This window comes from Trichosurus vulpecula, chromosome 3 (genome assembly GCF_011100635.1).
Source record: "Trichosurus vulpecula isolate mTriVul1 chromosome 3, mTriVul1.pri, whole genome shotgun sequence".
NCBI classification, from domain to species: Eukaryota; Metazoa; Chordata; class Mammalia; order Diprotodontia; family Phalangeridae; genus Trichosurus; species Trichosurus vulpecula.
Window position 1 is genome coordinate 264,349,244 of NC_050575.1, and position 19,713 is coordinate 264,368,956.

General features: G+C 38.3%; 1 protein-coding gene across 1 annotated transcript in view; it reads left to right on the top strand.

The window, feature by feature from the left end:
* Positions 1–19,713, top strand: part of PLCB1 (phospholipase C beta 1) — a 908,098-nt gene that overhangs the window by 753,188 nt on the left and 135,197 nt on the right. The window contains exons 24-25 of the mRNA XM_036749135.1: positions 12,075–12,207; positions 18,091–18,144. Of these exons, the coding sequence (XP_036605030.1) occupies positions 12,075–12,207; positions 18,091–18,144 (187 nt within the window). The remainder of the gene's footprint in view (positions 1–12,074; positions 12,208–18,090; positions 18,145–19,713) is intronic.

Here is a 19,713-nt window from a genome sequence, read left to right on the forward strand (position 1 = left end):
GAGTGATTTGCCATTCTTTCTCCAGTTCATTTTACAGATGAGGAGACTGAGACAAGCAGGGTTAAGTGGCTTGCCCAGGATCACACAGCTATTGAGTGTCTAAGGCTGGATTTGAACTCAGGTCTTCCTAACTCTAGGCCCAGTGCACCATCCACTGCACTGCTTACACTGGGATAGCTCTAATTACTAACATGTTTTTCCTTACATCACTGCAGCTTCGTGTTCTGCTCCTCATTCTGTTTTGGGTCCAAGCAGAACAAGACTAATTCCTCTTCCAAATAACAACCCTTCAAACGGAAACATAGCACAGGTCTGAAAGAATTCTGTGGTTGGAACCAGAAGATCCAATTGCAAGCCCTTTTCTTCTATTTAGTGCCAGTGTGACCTTAAGCAAGTCACTTAATCTTTTTAGCCTCAATTTCTTTATCAGTACAATGAGGACCATAAGTCCTCTAAGTTACCTTCTAGCCCTAAATAAATCTAAGAGATACTTAAAGACAGCTATCTTATTTTCTTTAAGTGTTCTCTTGAAGCATTTTCTAAAGACTTCACTGATTCATTTCCTGGGTATAATAAGAGCTTAACAAATTAATTCTAATTCAAATGCTAAGTCATTGATCTTAGGAGTCCTCCTATAGGTTCTATCCAACTTACTCATGTCCTTCCTAAATTAGGATGTACAGAACTGACCACAATTATCCAGATGTAGTCTGGTCAGCACAAAGAACAGGACTATTACCTCCTGGTGGCTCTTCTCCTTTTATTGAATTCCAAGATTTTATTAGTTTTCTTGGCTGCCAGGTTACACTGTGGACTCATACTGAGCTTGTAGTCCACCAAAATCTCCAGATCTTTTATAGATGAAATGATAACTAACCATTCTTCCCCCATATTATACTTGTGAGGCTGATTTTCTGAACTGGAGTATAAAATTATACAACTATAACCAGTACATTTCATGCACAGTGCTCTTGTGAAGTACAGGGAAAGTTGAAGGTGCCTTTAAACAATCCTGATACAGCCTTAGTAGCCTTTCGATTTGTTATTTCTTTTCATAGTTCTGTGAATGTTGTGCCTTTCATGTAGAGAGTTATCATATGTCAAGTAAATAGCATTTATGAAGTGCCAGCTATGTCCTAGGCACTGTGCTAAGCACAGAGCACAGGCAAAAGGCTGTCCATGCTATCAATGAACTTATAATAGATAGATAGATAGATAGATAGATAGATAGACAGACAGATACATACATACATGCATACATACATAGATACATAGACAGAAAGATAGAGATATAGATAGAAAGATAGACAGGCAGATAGATAGATAGATAGATAGATAGATAGATAGATAGATAGATAGATAGATAGATAGAGTAAGTGAGCATTTAAGTGTGTATTATGTACCAGTCATTGCTCAGTTCTGGAAATACAAATACAAACAGGAGGGAAAAAAAGATATTACATGCCCTCAAGGAGCTTACATTCATATACAAGAAGGTATCACATAAAAAGGAATTGAAAAGCAAGAATATGGGAGGAAGAACTACCCACTGAGATACAAAATCAAGAAGTAGTCAGGGACGTCATGGGTTGAGTCAGGTTTGGAGTGATAATGGCACTCCCTGAAATGAAGGTTCTTGCAATTAGTTTGCCAGATAGAGCAGGAAGAGAGTAAAGGTGGATATATTATTGCAAGAAGGCTTCTTGGGCAGAGGATGAGAAGGAGGCCAAGAAACCAAGGGCTGAGCTAGGTCTGAAGATAAAAGAAGTAATGCCTGTAATTCAAAACAATTGCAAGTTTCTGATCATTAAAGCCAAAGTTAATTTGGGTTGCATATTCACTTTCATTGAGGCATAAACCATCAGGATTAGCAAGCTTGAATATATTTCATTTTAGAAAATGTCTAGGATGAATCAAGGATCACTGCTTATAGCCTTGTTAATAACTTGTCAGAAATATCTTTTATCTTTGTATAATTTTACAAAATATTCAGGAACTTCCTATTGCCCATGAAGAAGAATTTAGTATATGGCAGCCCAAAATTCATTCAACTGGATCCCATTACTAAAAGTCCAAAAGGACTTCATTATAAGGCATTCTTACAATAAGAGTCAAATTAAGGCTCGGCCTAAGGAAGGAAAAACAACCTAAGAATTAGAGCCACCCAAAAGCAAAATTCACTGCTTTCAAGTGGATTTCCTCCTCAGTGGATATCGTCAAACAAAGGTTGGGTGAATCCTTGTGTGGTGTAGAGGGATTCATGCTCATGTGCACATTGGGCTAGATGACTTTGTGGTCCCTTCCAACTCTGAGATTCTATGAATCTGGTCCCACTCATGGAAAGCAAGTTCAGTATTATTATACATTTCCAGTGGAACATTGATGGAGGACTTAACATATTTTCTGAATTTTATTTATGCCTCTGCTACTTAAATTACACAATAATGAAACTTGGCAGAGCATGTTTTTAGGGATGTGACACTCAAGAAAGATTCAAGATCAGGTGTATCACCTATTTTTAAGCCTCTGTGAAAGAAAACTTCCACCTAAAAAATATGTTCAGATACAATACAATATAGGAATGACACCTTATCCCCATTTCTGAACTATAACTCAAGAAGGTAGAGGGAGAGAGAAGGACCTTTTTTTCATTTAGAAATGTTGTTGCAACTTATTTCACCTCTTTGGAAGGTGAATGGCTTTCAGATTTAAGGAAAGGGAACTAAAGCAATGAATAAATATATATGCATATATACATATATATGTATTTATACATATATTTATTAACCTTGACAAGGTGATGGAAGAAAAAAACACAAATGGAGAAGTCAAACCCATGGAATAGCTTAATAACTTTCGTCTCTTTGAAAAATAAAGTATCTCCGCAAAAACACACCAAAATTAATTCCAATATGAGCCTTTGGGCTCACTGGCACTGGACAGCAGGATATGAAGATTGGAGGGGTATTATATCTCACAGCGTGGCTTATTCAGGAAGTACACAAACAAAAATTACCTTTGATGACAGAACCAATTTCTTCACTCAGCTTTACAATCCAGGGACCAAGGGTCTCTTGTATCTTGTTGATTCCCGTGCTCCTGCCAGGAATTCTGATCCCCTTGGATAGTCTATTTTCCACTCTTATTCCTTAAGTTTATTCTTTATGTTTAATTTAGAATAGGTGGCATATAAATCCCTTTTAAACGCACATTGATACACACATACACTAACACATTCATGTACCACAATCAGGAAACTTAAGACATCTAAAAAGAAAGAATAATAGTTATTGTCTGGATTTTTTTATAGGGAAAAAAGCAACATGTTAAAATATCTTCATTTGGTCAGGAGAGGGCAAAGACATGATTCATTTGTAATATTAGTGATAATAATTAACATTTATAGACCACTTTAAGGTTTACATAGCATACATATATTATCTCATTTTACCTTCACAACAACCTTGGGAAGTAGGTCCTCTTGTTATGTGCATTGTAGAGATGGAAAACTGAGAGGGATGTTATGTGACTTGCTTGGAGTTACACAACTACTAAGTGTCTGAAGCCAAATTTGAATGCTGATCTTCCTGATTCCAGTTCCAGCACTGCAGTGCTGCCCAGATGCTTATATTTTTAAACAAAATCTCCTTCTTGTTTAAAGATTTTCAATATTAGGTGCAACTAAGTTGCATAGTGGATAGAGCACCGGACCTGGAGTCAACAAGGCCTGAGCTGAAATTTAGTTTCAGACATTTATTAGCTTTGTGACCCTTTGCAAATCATTTAACCTCTATTTGCCTTAGTTTTCTCATCTGCGAAATAATAACTACCTCCTGGGACTGTTGTGGAGATCAATATATGTAAGGTGTCTCATAAACCTTAAAGTGTCATATAAGTGCCTTTTTTATTGTTCAGTCATATGAACTCTTCGTGACCCCATTTGGGGTTTTCTTGGTAGAGATTCTGGTGTGGTTTGCCATTTCCTTCTCCAGCTCATTTTACAGATAGGAAAACTGAGCAAACATGGTAAAGTGACTTGCCCAGGGTCACCCAGCTAGTAAGTGTCTGAGACCATATTTGAGCAAGTGAAGACAAATCTTCCTGACTCTGGGCCTGACACTCTATCTTATTTTTCACCTCATGGCCCATATAAACACTAGTGATGGTGACAGTGACAGTGACGGTGACAGTGATGGTGATGGTAAAATATAGTTCCATATCTGCAGAATATGTTGGTGGTATTTAGATTAAGTTAAATAAACACTGAAATTTCAGTGAAACATAATTTTCCTCATTCCCAATAGTTTCATTCAATGGCAAAGATTATTTTAGGTTTTTTGTTTTGTTTTTATTTTTTTACTAACTTGAAAGAGTTATCTGAAAGCAAAACAGGGAGAAAGCAAGTTTTTAGTTGTTAATCTTCCACTGATCCCTTATTCAGTCTTTGTCAATTCAGCTTGTCTCACCCATGATGCTTACTGATTGACATAAGCTTCATAACGTCATACAATTTAAGACCTGGAAAAGACCATGCAGACCATCTTCTCCAATCTGATCAGCGAGTAACAGCTTCTGTATTAAATGCTTCTTGGGCCAGCAGGATGCAATTAAAATTTCTTAGCCTGAGCCCTATCTTTGGAGTCAGCAGACCTAGGTTTGAACCTCTGCCCTCCAACTTAGGCCCTATTGAGTGTTCTCATTTGCAAAATGAGGGTGATAGACTAGATAATCCCCAAAGTCCCTCCCAACTCAATGTGGAACATGATCTTGCCATCCAGTTATTTCTGCCCATTGTCCCAACTCAACAAATGTAAGCTGCCTCTGGGCAATATGCTTGCAAACATTTTGAAATATTTGGGACCCTTTGCTTTTGATTCACCTCCAATGAAATTATCACTTCTTTCCTCTCTATCTAGCTTCTTGTCTTTCACTTCCCACAAGTTTTCCTTTAGCTTCCTTCCTGTCCCAGCTAAAATGTCACCTTCTACAAGAACCCTTTCCTGATGCCTCTCAGTGCTTGGGCCTTCCCTCCTCTGATTACCTCCAATTCATCCTATGTGTATCTCATCTGTACAACCTGTTTTCATAATGTCTCTCCCATTAGATTGTGAGATTGCCGAGAGCAGGGACTGTCTTTTGCCTTTCTTTATGTACCCTGGCACATAGTAGGTGCTTCATAATAAATACATATTTTCTAAATGACATCAAGGCCCTGATAAAGCCTTGTGTCCACCATGAGGTTTTCCCATCTTACCCAACCTTTAGCAAGTCCCCCTTCTCTGAATTCTTATAGCATGTATTTTTATACCCCTCATTTAGTATTGATCATATGCTACAGTTTATTGTTATTTTATATTTTTATAGATACGTGCCATATTTCCAGCTCTATATTAAGTCACTGAAAGGCAGGGACTGTATCAAACACTTAAAAAAAAGTCAATGCCTATTACAGCCGCTATATTAGGTAACCATGTTGTAAGCACACAATAAATGCATATGGATAATAATGATTATGAATACCAATTTTTTTTTCCTTTGAGAATATGGATTAATTTCACTGTTTTGGGTAAAGTCAATATCTTTTTAAAAACACTATAAAGAAATTGGATATAGTAACAGAGAGGGGAAACTATTTAAAATAGTGCTTACATGTTAATTTAACTCACCTATCAATTCTAAAGAATGAAATTAGTTGGCTAATCGATTTCTCTGGTTGATAAATGACAATATTAAGTCAACAAATGCTGATTGAATAACCATTATGTGCAGGCCATCATATGAAATGCCAATAATCATAAAAACATCAGGCAAAATAATGAATTTCTAGTAGCCTCGTGCAGAAATGGCCTTTGCCTAACTATAGGCCTCAGTTTTCTTTATAATAATCTGTGATGATAGGTAGTCTCTCTAATACTTTTTAGTTGTAAGCTTATAACTATGCTCCATGAACAACTATAAAGTTAGAGATATTCTCTCCTCCCCTGGCTTTTTGTAACCCTACTTTCTCAGTTTTTGTTTTACCTATTTGGACTAGTTCTTCTCAGTTCCCTAGGTTGGTTCTTGATCTGCCTCTACTCCCCAAGTGTTAGTCTTCTAAAGCAGGGAAGCCAGCAGAAGCCTTATCTGTTTTCTTTCCCCGTATTTCCCTTCTTTCTATTGATTTGGGTATCCTTGGCCAGAGTCCTTGCCCTAACTTTTCAGCTAATAAATAGCCTTCATGAATTTGCATCCCTTGAGGCCAGGCCATAACTCAAGCAAAGATCATTGTTACAGTACCACAAAACAGCACTGGTATTCAGGGTTTCCTGTTTTTACTTCAGATTATATCCCACTTCTCCATGTAAATAGAATAAGGTATAGAGACATTCTATGCCCAGGAAACAAGGTCGTTGTCTCTGCCAGCTATCCATTATATCTCCATATGTTAGTGCTGCCACATAAGATCTAAAAAGTCTCTGAAAGAGATTTTGCCTCAGACTCTTAATATGAAAGGAAGGAAGGTGGGGGAGAAAAGTGCCAGTGAATATCCATTCAGTTAGAAACCCTCAAAGAGCTACAGTGACAAGAGTTGCTCTATGTAATACGGATGTCCTGGGCCATTATCTCAGAGTGAGGCCAGCTAAATCTTCCCCAGAGAGTCCTAGAGTGCTGAGGGATTGGGGGGGTGGTATTTTTCCCTAATTCTGTGGTATCAGGCACCCACTGGCTGTGTTCCCCCTTAATTAAAGGTACTAGTAAATTCAATTTAACCTTTTAACTTCTATTATCTTTTACAAATGGATATTTAATTCAAAGATATAAATAAAGAGAAGTACAATTGATTCCATCCCAACATTGTAGGGCACACTCTGCTCTGTACCACCTCAGTATCTAGGGAGAAGGGAGAGTAAGCTCATTCTTAGCATGATTTCTACATAGCATTGGTCCCACCAAGTTTATTTCCAGATGAGTCATGGCTGCAAGATAAGTCCTCTTTTCAGCCACCACAAGACTTTATTCCAAAGGTCATTTGGAAAGGGTCACTCTTTACTCCACTGGGCACTGAAACTGAGGTGGCTGTAAAAACCTAGACATTGGGACATATGGATTTCAATCTCCCTTCACCTAAAACTGAAGAACAAATGTGAAAGTAGACAAAAACCCAGGTCTATTTTCACAGCACCACATGGTCTTGGATGGGAGAAGGCCTGAGACCTCTCACCTTACAGCACTGCCTCTCAGGAGTCAGAGAGATCTTCTCCCAAGAGTGAAGATGAAAATGGTCAGGCAAGCTCAGGCCTTTTTGAACACACCCCCAACTCTGGCTATGCAGGAAATAAAATTAAAATAACAATATGATTTGCTGAGTGGAACCAATTACAGACTGTCTACCCATGCTCTGTGTCTTTCTAAGGTACTTCCATGCCATGTTATCAGCCCTCTCCTGGAGGCAGATTCTCTGGCCTCTACATGTGGAGAATTGGTGTCAACTGAGCGCTCCATTGCACTGTGTGCATGTGCCAGACCCTTGTTACCCCAGAAATTTATTGAAGTCAAAATCCAAGGAAGGGGGTAGAAATAAAGCTCAAGGATTCAGACTTCTAGAAATAATGCGCAAGGTATAGGCAACAGGCAAAGTGAACTAAAGCAAAGAACGAGTATTGCTCAGGAGTGTTGCTGATACTTAGAGTGATGAGATACAGGACTGGAATTTGGCTCTGAAAGGATATAATTTATTCAAAGGGAACAGAATAGGGAAAGAGCAGTGGAGAGAGTAGCATAGCAGTTTAAGAAGATATCTCATGTGATGAAATCCAGAAAACAGTCATGGAGGAGAGCATTTGGACAGAGATGAACAGAAGGAGCAAGAGAAGTCATTTTTTTCCACTGGAGTATATTACAGAGCAACTAGAAAGACAAAAATGATAAGTCATTCAAGAAAGCGATCAGCCAACATGTATGGAATGTACATAAATTATTATAGTCACAGGGGTCTTTGGTTATCTGTTATTTTATGTTAGACTTGGTGCAACAAAAAGAGAGGAAAGCTGGATCTATTCTGACATGTGTCATTATATGCCTCTTTTAAGAAGAGGTGGTTTCAAAAGATTCAGAGATAGCATAAGAAAATAGAATCCCATGAACTAAAGCTATTCTACAAGAGGGATTGGAACCTCTACAGAAGGAAATTCTGAAGCCAAAAAGAGAATGTTGAAGAGAAAGAGTAAATGGGAACCTTTCAAAGGGTGTGAGTGCAGAAAAAACAAATTCCAGCAAAGCCACTCTCTATATGAATTATGTTGTGTAACCTTAACTAGACCTCAATTTTCTTATTGGTAAAATGAAAGCATTGGATGGCCTCTATGGTCTCTTTGAGGTCTTTATTTATGATCTCATCATCGTATTCCTTGTCAACCAAATTAGATTTTTTTCAAAGAACCCAGAAGATGGAAGCAAAGACAGACAACTAACGATGAACAACAAAGCTTAACACAGTCCTATAAGAATGTCTATAACATCTTTTAAAAAAAATATTTAAAGGTCAGAATGAGATGAGCTTGGCAAAGCAAACTGAGCAAAATAAAGAAGGTATTATGTATTGTTTGGTTTGCCATATAGGGGGAAAAGGAATACCAAGAAGGGATAGTACTGCTGCCTGAGGTGAATGAGACAGAGAAAAAATGAAGCTGCTTCATTCCTATTTAGCTTCTCAGTCCTTTATAAGGATGTGTCCTGTTGAGACTTCAGCCACGTTGTTGTGAGGTTCATATGTGATAATATTTACAAAGTACTTAGCATATTGCCTGGCAGTATTCATAAATATTTGTCATTCCCCCCCTCCGAAGGTCAGAAGGGGCAAAAAAGGAGTAAATGAAGCATTCTATACCTTGGGAGAGAGTCTAAGGTTTTGAGTGACTAAAATATATATGGAAAAGGTGAGCAGAGATAATGAACCTATTCCAGGGCACAGAATGCATGGAGTCAAAATGTTCCATTTATTAATCTCAAATTCACGAATTCTCAACCTTTTTGGTCTCAGGGCCCCTTTACACTCTTAAAAATTATTGAAGACCCCTAAAGTGCTTTTATTGATATGGGTTACATCTATCAATAGTTATAGTATTAGGAATTTAAAAATCTTCGTATTATTACAGAAATAGTTTTGAACTCAGAGACTCCCGGAATCAGGGATGTTTGGGGGCTCTTGGAACACACTTTAAGAAAATGTGCCCTACAAACACAATTCTTGCTTTTCCTACTTGTTCTGTTTGTTTGGTTTTGAGACTGAGTTTCCCTACTGCCCAAAATGGAGGTGCAGTGACCACTCATAGGCCTGACCCTGTTTGACAAGAAAGTTTGAACTGCCTTCTTTCTGGCCCAGACTCATTTGTCCCTCCTTGGGCATCCTTGTGGCCTGTCATTTCTGGGGGCTTTCCGTGTTAGTGCCAGACTTATTGTGAACACCTGATCAGCTTTAACCCTCCTACAGCTTAGAATTCCCAAGCTTAAGAGAACCACCAGCCTCAGCCTCCCTACTTAGCAGAGATTTCAGGCGTGGGACACCATGCCTATCCTTCCCATTTGCTTGTTAATCTTCCCCCTTCCTGGAATGCGTTCCATTTTTCCTTACACATATCAAAACACTCCTCATCCATTAAGGGCCATCTCATGTCCCAACTCCTCTATAGATCCTTCTAGAGTACCTTATAAAATCTTTTCTGATTTCAACTCACACTGAACTCTTTCTTTTCTAAATACAGGGTATCATAAAAGTCTTAGTGGAATGTGAAACTGTAAAATCTTAAAACTGTTGGAATACTCTGTATATAGTATTTATCTATACTATACTATAATATTCCCTACAAGATATATATATATATATATGTATATATATATATATAGTTATTTATCTTTTTTCTAAGTGTGTCTAATTTATCTTGAAAAATAGAATAACCAAGTAACTAGACCACCAGACATAGAGAAAGGGGAGGGATTAGAAATCTATTATGTTCAGGCACTTTACAAATATAACAGTTGTTCTTCGATTTTGATTTGCTCATTGGATATCAGTGAATCATCAATAGAATCAGGATATCTGGGTTTGAATCAGTTATATAACTCAAAATAGCACTCAGAGGATGACCTCATATTTGTCTCTTTTGAATGAACATGGAATATTAGAAAACAAGAATTAATAGTACTATTTCTAGATGTGATCATGGGAGAGTCAATTAACCTATCAGAGTTCAGTTTCCTCATCTATGAAATCATTATAATAATGTGACACTGCCAATTTCACAGAGCTGTTGTAAAGAAAATACTTTGCAAATCTTTAAGTCCTATATAATTACACAAAAATCTCCAATTTGATTTGTAACTCCTTTTGAGTAGGAGATACTTCTCTGTATCTTCATGAACATGGTAGGTGATTAAATATATACTGATTTGTATTCATTATTAATGATGTTAATAAATATCCACAATATGTTTTAGCTAAGTAACTTTGAAAATACCCCAAACTAATCACCCTATCACTAGTCAGGAAACATTCCTGTGTATTCTTTAAATTTGCCATGATATAGATGACATATAGCTAACATAATCAGTTGTTTTTGTAGAAAATATTTCAGTCTTGCAAGATATATTTGAGTTTGTTTTGTTTTAAATGTGAGAACTAGCACACAGAAAGCTGCCAGCACAGGTTCTTTGATCTGCTTTACTAAGGAAAGTAACATTAAGGGGTTAACAATCTCAATTTAATTGAACATACAAATATCATTTAATTAGTTCAGGGGAAGAGAACCTCAGAGCAAATTCAAACAAATTACAAAAATCATCAGACAGACCTTTTTTGATTCAAATCTCAATGCATAGTTACCAGGGTTTAACAAAGTTCCAACATCTGGGTTTACAAGCTGGAGGGCTCTTAACTACAGCTGCCCAGAGTCTCCACATCAACACACCTCCAAGACGGAGAGCCCCAAGGGAGAACGCCAACCTCTGGGTTTATATATCTTATTCAGGGTCAAAGGTGAGTCACACAGGCAACTCACCCACATGACCTAAAAGCGTCACAAAAATGCAACTTAACCCCATGTGGTCTAAAAGCCTCTGATGCCACAAACATGTCACTCAAACCCATGTAAACTAGGCTTTCCCTTGAGGCAAGGAGGTCATCAAGGATGCCTAATTTAAGCAAGAAAATAAAGGCCCAACTCTTCAAGGGCACTTGATTGAATAAGTGCTAAAAGCCCTCCTTAATTACCAGTACAGCTCTCAAAGATATAAATAGATATATTTCTATCTATCTTTCATCTGCTTTTTTTTTGGAAGATTAGGACTCCTTATCTTGACTAAGGTAGAAGTTCTGGGGCTATCTGCAGGTCCAACCACATTCTGATTGACATGAGAGATTTACCCTGCTGTGTCTGACCTGGACTACTTCACTTTCCCTGGCACCTGTGCCTGTCAATTGTGGTGGGGGAGTGGAGGGAGGAGGAGAAGGTTGGGGAGGGTTGCCATATTGATACCAAATTTAGTATGGACCCATGCTCAGCTTAACCTACTGCAGCTCAGAATGCCCAATCTCAAGCAGTCTATGAGCCTCAGCCTTTCTGCTACCAGGGATTACATAGTTGAACCACCACACTTGGCTAAAAATATATTTTAAAAATAATTTTGAACCTCGGAACAATGGCAGCACCTCCCAGTGTGACTCCTTTATTGGAGAGGAAACTCGTTCATTTAATTAATTCAACAGATATTTGAGTTCCAACTTAGTGCAAGGCAATGTGCTAATTGATTTGGAAGATACTAGATAATTTTTTCTATTGTTGGTAAAAACTCTTCCATGTTTCCATCTATTCATGTGGCTCATGCATTTACAGACATATGTTGTGATTTTTAAAATTTATTACATCTCTTTTTCAGGGAGAGTTTAAGATTATCTTTCAGAATCAAAGAACTAGTAAAAATTCTGTAAAATGTGACCTTGCCTTTTTGGTTCAGAGACCAAGCATGAGAAATGATAAATATTTTTTTAAAAAAAAATTTTAAAGGATGATCAATATAATGTATAATACCTCCATTTTCAGGCTGATCTTGGAGAAACACCAACAGAGTCTAAGAATGAACCCAGACCAGCACCAGCTGAGAATGGAGTCAATCACACTACATCACTGGCACCGAAACCACCATCTCAGGTTGTCCACAGTCAACCAGCCCCAGGTAACCAACAATAGAAATTTTGTATGAAATATAAGGAAGCTAATTCTCAATACTGCGTGTGATATATAAGGGAACCACATGGTTTGTTGAGTGAAAAAATAAATGAGAAATTCATACTTATTCCCTGAGTAAATTTAAGTCTAAAACTTAGCAAGCAAGCCTAATACTCACTCCCTGAACAAACCTAAGTCTCTCACCTTTCTTATGCCTCATTTTAAAAGGTTTAACAGTGATTGTCATTCACCTACTATGCAAGGCATTTGAAGCATTGATTTGTTGCTATTTAGAGCAGCAGAAAGATATGGTCATTTCCAAATGTGAACTTCACCATAATGTTGTATCCACCTTGAATGGTTGCCCTTTTCCCATGCACCTATGTAAACCTTACCTATCCTTCAAAGTCTCGTTCACATTCCCCTTCCTTCATGAACCTTTAGCTGGCCACCTCATCCTTCATTAATTTTTTTTCCCCATAAGCCTTCAGTTATCATCTTTTTTCAAATAATCACCAGGTCATTTTACCAATCAATTGCCAAATGTTGTCATTTTCCCTCCTACATCTCTCAGATATATACTCTTCTCTCCATTTTCCCTTGTAGTTCAGCCCCTCATCACCTCCCACCACTGATGTTAAAAAGGTTCAAGAAGCATAGTTTCTGGATAATTTAATCATTTTATTAAGGCTGGCAAGTTATTAATAAAAAGGTGATCATTTGGCCATCTCTCTTTGACCAAAGACTCCTAATGGTGGTGGGGTCACAGTTTATATGTCCTTCGTAAAGGAGACATTCCCCAGGGGTGCCTACTCAACTCTGGTTAATCATATTGGAGGTGGCCAAGTTTGACTTAGGTCACTTAACTGTTGTTCAAAGAGGCATCAATTTCCCTATCACCTATCTTGATAATGGGGAGAATCAGCATTTTCCCAGGACCTGTCTGAGTAAACAGGAATACACCCATTAGTCCAAACATAGAATTTCTCTTGCTGTCTGATTAGATCTCAGCCTGGGTAAATACCTAAGAGATATTTCCCACACTGGTTGGTTTCTGGATGAGGATGTAGAAAAGGGGAAAATCCTTGGCCCTAATACAATAATTGGTTATTAAATATAAGAGAGAAATATTCATTTCTCACAACGTGGACTATTACAATAGCCTTCCAATTGTTTTCTCATCCTCAAGTCTCCCCCCTCTCTAATCCATCCTCCACAAAGATGCCAAAGCAGTTCTAAAGTACAAGTAGACCCATGTCATCCTTACACTCAGTGAAGTCCCGTTATCTCTTCCACGTGGCATTTAAAGCTCTTCACAGCCTCGCTGCTTCCTGTCTTTCTAGGTTTCTTACAAATCACTCTCTTGCATAGAATATATAGTTCAGCCATACTGGTTTCCTCACCCTTCCTTACACGTGACACCCCATTTCTCATCTCTGTGCCTTTGAACTAGTTGTCACTTAGCTTGGAATACCCTCCCTCTTCACATCAATCAGTCAGGATCCCTTAGCTCCTTCAAGAACCAAGAATCGAATTTCAAGTATCACTTTCTGTAGGAGGCCTTCTGCAGTCTCCATAGCTTCCAATGCCTTCTCTTTTAGGTTGCCTTTTTTCTGTTTTGCATATAGCCTTTATAAATAGGTATTATTAATGTACATTTTGTCTCTCATATTAGAATATGAACTTGTTGAGCTCAGGGACGATTATTGCTATTTATTTTTATCTCCAGTGGTTAGCAGAGTGCCTGCATCTAGTAAGTGTTTAATAAATGTTTGTTGATTAATTGATTTAGAGTTGAAAAGGACTTTAGAGATAATTTCATTTCCTGTAGTCCTGTTACATGTGTGGTCTCTATCATTTATTTAATCATATGTTGTGTCACATTATTGTGTATTTTATGTGACCATTTGGGTTGCTCCCCAGACTCTAAGCTTTTTGAAGGCAAGACCTGTATTATTTTTATTTTACCCTCTTATTTTTCCTTGTATTTTGGTAGATGGTAATATTGTATTTGTTTAAATGAATAATAAAATCAGGAAAAGGGAAAAGGAGTCACCATGTAGTATGGTGTCTTTCTTCTCCTCCTGACCACTCCTCAGTCTCATTTGTTTGATCCTTCTCCAGATCATGCCCTATAATCATAGTGAGTATCCCAAGGGGCATCTCCTGAGCCCCTTTCTCTTCTTCTTCTTTATTTCACTTGATCTCATCAGCTTTCCTACATTTAATTACCATCTCTATGCTGGTGATTCTAAAATCTACCTATCCTGCCCCAGCATCTTTGCCAGCCACCAGTCTTGCATCTCCAACTGCCTTTACGCGTCTTCAATTTGATGTCAAGTTGTTCTCCATGACCCCACTTGGGGTTTTCTTGGCAAAGGTACTGCAGTGGTTCAACACATTTCCTTCTGCAGATCATTTTTACAGATGAGTAACTGAGGCAAACAGGGTTGAGTCACTTGCCCAGGGTCACATAGCTAGTAAATATCTGAGGCTAGATTTGAACTCAAGAAGATAAATCTTCCTGGCTTCAGGCCCAGCTTTCTATCCACTGCACACCTCTCGAATACACTCCCTTCTCTCCTCTGATGTTGCCAACATTCTGGTGCAGGCCCTTATCACCTCACATCTGGACCATTGCATTAGCTTGCTGGTGGCTTACCCTGCCTGAGGTCTCTCCCTATTCTAGTCCATCCTCCATATGGGCACTAAAATGATTTTCCTAAAGTATCAGTCCAACTATGTTACCTCCTACCAATTCACTGTACAATGGCTCCCTGTAACTGCCAGGATCAAATACAAAATCCTCTACTTGGCATTCAAAGACTTTTATAACCTAGCCACCTCCTACCTTTACAGCCTTCTTACACCTTACTCCCTGCCATGCACTCTTCAATCCAATGACACTGACTTCTGGCCATATCATGAATAAGACACTCTTTCAATTTCTATTTTACCCTCTGGTTCTAGAATATCAGGGCAGTTTTCCTTGATAATTTCTTGAAAGATGATATCTAGGCTCTTTTTTCGATCATGGCTTTCAGGCAGTCCAATAATTTTTAAATTATCTCTCCTGGATCAATTCTCCAGGTCAGTGGTTTTTCCAATGAGATATTTCACATTGTCTTCCATTTTTTTTTCATTCTTTTGGTTCTGTTTCATAATTTCTTGATTTCTCATAAAGTCACTAGCTTCCACTTGCTCTAATCTAGTTTTTAAGGTAGTATTTTCTTCAGTGGTCTTTTGGACCTCCTTTTCCATTTGGCTAATTCTGCCTTTCAAGGCATTCTTCTCCTCATTGGCTTTTTGGAGCTCTTTTGCCATTTGGGTTAGTTTAGTCTATTTTTAAGGTGTTATTTTCTTCAGTATTTTTGGGGTCTCCTTTAGCAAGTTGTTGACTTGTTTTTCATGGTTTTCTTGCATCACTCTCATTTCTCTTCCTAAACTTTCCTCTATTTCTCTTACTTACTTTTCCAAATCCTTTTTGAGCTCTGCCATGGCCTCAGACCAATTTATATTTTTCTTGGAGGCTTTTGATGTGGGCTCTTTGACTTTGTTGACTTCTTCTGGCTGTATGTTTTGCTCTTCTTTATTACCAAAAAAAGATTAAATAGCCGGAGTCTTTTGCTGTCTGGCCATGTTCCCACTTGACCCTTGAGGTTTTTGTCAGGGTATGACTGGCTTCAGAATGGCAAGTACTTTGTCCAAAGCTTCAGGGCATTGCACTGCTGTTTTCAGAACTACTTCTACATGGCAAGCTCTACCACACCAGCCCTCCTCCTCCCCCAAGAACTGTCAACCAGGACTGCGACCCAGATCCAAGCAGGGCACAGCCTCTGCACCAGCAAAGTGCTCCTTGCACTCCCCCTCTGATCCACTGCTTGATTCCTCTATTCCTCCCACCAGGCCTGGGGCCAGAAGCAGCTGCATCTGGAGCTCTGGAAGCAGTCACAAGAGCTTCCTGCTGCTGCAGCAGCAGCAGCACTGCACCACCTACTCCACCCCCATGGCTGGGGTCTACCATGCACTTCTCTCACCTGGTTCCAGCAGTTTTCCCACTGACTTGCTGAGTTGTCCTACTTTCCTGCTGCCATCTTGGCCCTGCCCCCTGAATAAGACACTCTTTCTCTTGGCTCTGAGCATTTTCTCTGGATGTCTCCCATGTCTGGAATGCTCTCCCTCCTCGTATCTACCTACTGGCTTCCCTGGTTTCCTTTAAATCCCAACTAAAACCTCATCTTTATAGGAAACCTTTTTCTACCTCTGTTAGTTAATTCTAGTGCTTTCCCTCTGCTAATTATTGCCCATTAATCCTATGTATTATTTGTATATATTTGTTTGTTTGTTGTCACCCTGATTAGATTGTGAGTTCCTTGAGGGCAGGAATTTTTTTTGCCTCTTTTTTTGTATCTGTAGCACTTAGCATAGTGCCTGGTATATAGTAGGCATTTAATACATGTTTATTGAGTGATTCTGGTTAGTTTCTATCTCATCACATTATTATCAGCACAATATTTCTCATACTTTCATTAGTTCAAAGAATCTGGTTGGTGAAGATGCTGGCAAAAAAAAAGAGAGATTATTCAAATAGCAAATTTAGATTCTCCTAACATATAAAAGGAAGCTGAGGCTGGTGGAGCCCTAGAGCAGTAAAGTTCTAGGCCTCAGTGCTGAGGTGTCCGCCCTAAGTTTAGCACCAATATAATAAGCCCTTAAGGTGATGGGGAGGGAAGGAAGAGTGAGATGTTTAAGGAACAGCAAACCAGTCCAGGTCAAAAACAGAACAGTTTCAAAGCTCATTGGCTTATCATCAGCAGGGTCAGCCCATGAGTAGCAATTGCACTTCCAACCTGGGTAAGATAGTGAGACCCAAGTCTCACAAACAAATGAAGAGATCCATTAACTTGTGCAAATTGCACTAGAATGAAGACTCCTGAATTCGAATCTCAGCATCTACAGTGACCCAAAGGTCACACAGATACAAAAACATCAGGATTCAAAATAAAATATTTTAGTCTTTTGAGTATCCAATTCTTCCTTTGTAAAATGGGTACAACATTCTTACCACGTACCTTCCAGGACTATTTTAGGCTTCATAAAGTATAATAGAAATGTGAATTATTTTTGTTATTGTACCACCACCACAATTGTTTTTGCAAAAATCAATGTTTATATCTTTTGATGTCTGTCAATTTCATAAAAATTAAAAAAACAAAAGACAATCCCTGAAATGTTAAATATGTCAAGGACCTGTGGTTTTGTCTCAGTGGGACCTCCTCTACCCAGGCACATCCTTACCCATCTTTAAGTTATAGCCTTAGAGAGTTGCCTGAGTCTCAGAGAGGTAAAGTGAATTGTCTGTGGTCACCAGTGACAGTGGTAGAATATGAAGTAAATTCTTGCTGACTGCATGGCTACCATGCTATGCAATTCTATGCTGCCTCTCTAAAAATGGAAAAAAAAACTTCAAATAAAATATTTTCCAGATATAGACTTCAAAGATTTACGTACCATCTAAAATCTAAGTTGTTAGAATTCATGAGCAAATAAAGATTCATCTTTATGATTACCAAGGTTACTGATAGAATTTTATACTTCAAAACTTTGTTATTTTGATTTGTGCCAAAAGGTGGCAGTAGTAATCTTATATTGTATTTGGTAAAAAGCATTGAGTATTTACCTCCACTGAATAAAATTCTCTTCTCACCCATGTGAACTGAGTTCATGACTTCATTTTTTCCAGCATTTGTTTCCAAACTGTACAAAGGAAAATGGAATAAGTGTTTTTTCACAATGTCTAGATTCTCTGTGTAACAACAACCTAAGTTTGAAGACATACTTTACGCAGGAAAACACCAAAAACAAACCTTTTCTTCCTCTTTAATTTTAGGTTCAGTAAAAGCACCTGCAAAAACTGAAGATCTTATTCAGAGTGTCTTAACAGGTAAAGTAAAAATATCCCCAATACCCAGAGTACCATGCTTTAGACTAAGGTAAAGGCATGTGTATGTGTGCACACTCAGTTGCTCCTTTTATTTGTTTGAGTATTCCCTTAAAATTTCTTCTCTGTCATAAGGAAACTCGTCACTTTATAAATACCCATTTTTAGTACCAGTTAAGGATTAGATCAATGACAAAAATATTGAGGAATGACTCAAAATCAGAGAGTATCGTAGGCCCCAGAATAATGACTCATTAAATAGTAACATCTTTTTTCAAGTAGAAACTACTAAAATGCTTTTCCATTAAAGCCTTCCTCTAATATCTCATTATAGCATGGAGGTGACCCAGGTTTTGTAAAGCCTTTATTAAAGGAACACAAACTCTGGCCGGTCCAACCAAGTCTGTATTATCTTTCATGAGAAGACTTAAGTACTTTAGCTAATTTTGAAAAGTCTTTTCTCCAGCCTGAATATAGGACTTTTATTTTTTTGGTCATAGCAACTCTTAAAAGACCATTTAGGGGCAGCTAGGTAGCACAGTGAGGGGCAGCTAGGCAGTGTAGTGAGTAGAGCACTGGCCCTGGAGTCACGAGAGCCTGAGTTCAAATCCAACCTCAGACATTAGCTGTGTGACCTTGGGCAAAACACAACTCCAATGGCCCTGCCTTCCCCCCTCCAAAAAAATTGAAATATAGTTTTAGTTGCAATCTTCATTGATGGAGGCAGTACTGATGATAAAGAAATCATAAACCCTTAAAGTATTGAAATAAAAATTTCAAAATAACCATGGATGAGTTATTGACCATAATATTAACAGCAATTGGCCACAGTGACCTCAATAGATCTATTACAGAACTAACAACAGTTGGCAGTCGGAAACACAGAACCATATGTGCTTTTGATAACAATTATGGCTAAATGACGTCTGAGAACTCTTCCACCTCTCAGATCCTATGAATATACCTACGATACTTCTTTATCAGCCATGCAGATGTACTTCCCACATTCCATGTACTTGAAACACTTTCAAGTGGATACTGGTAAAGCCTTTGCTTACCAAATTTACAGGCATCATATACTAGACAACTAAGAATTTACGCATGAGACAATATTAACCAATTATATTAACCAATTATAGAACAAGTCAGTTGTCATAATGATCAAGCTAAGCCCCAAAGAAGAGATAAAAAAATTTACCTCCTTTCTTTCTTTGCAGGCAGGGAGGATACTATGGGGGTGGGACATTGTATATACTGTCAGACTAGATTGATATAGTTGGTTGTTTGTCCTGAACTGCTTTCAAGAAATTACTAGCTAGACAGGGGAGGGGAAGGAAGGAAACAAAGTCTAAGTGCCAGGCTCATAAGTGCTTTACAAATGTCTCATTTGATCATCACAACAACCCTGCTAAATAGAACTATTTTATAGTTTTGTAGTTGAAGAAACTGAGACAGAGATTAAGTGACTTGTCCAGTGTCTCATAATTAGGGTCTGAGGCCAGAGTTGAACCCAGTATTTCCTGACTCCTCGCCCAGTGCTCTATCCTCTATGCCACCTGGCTGCATCTATAT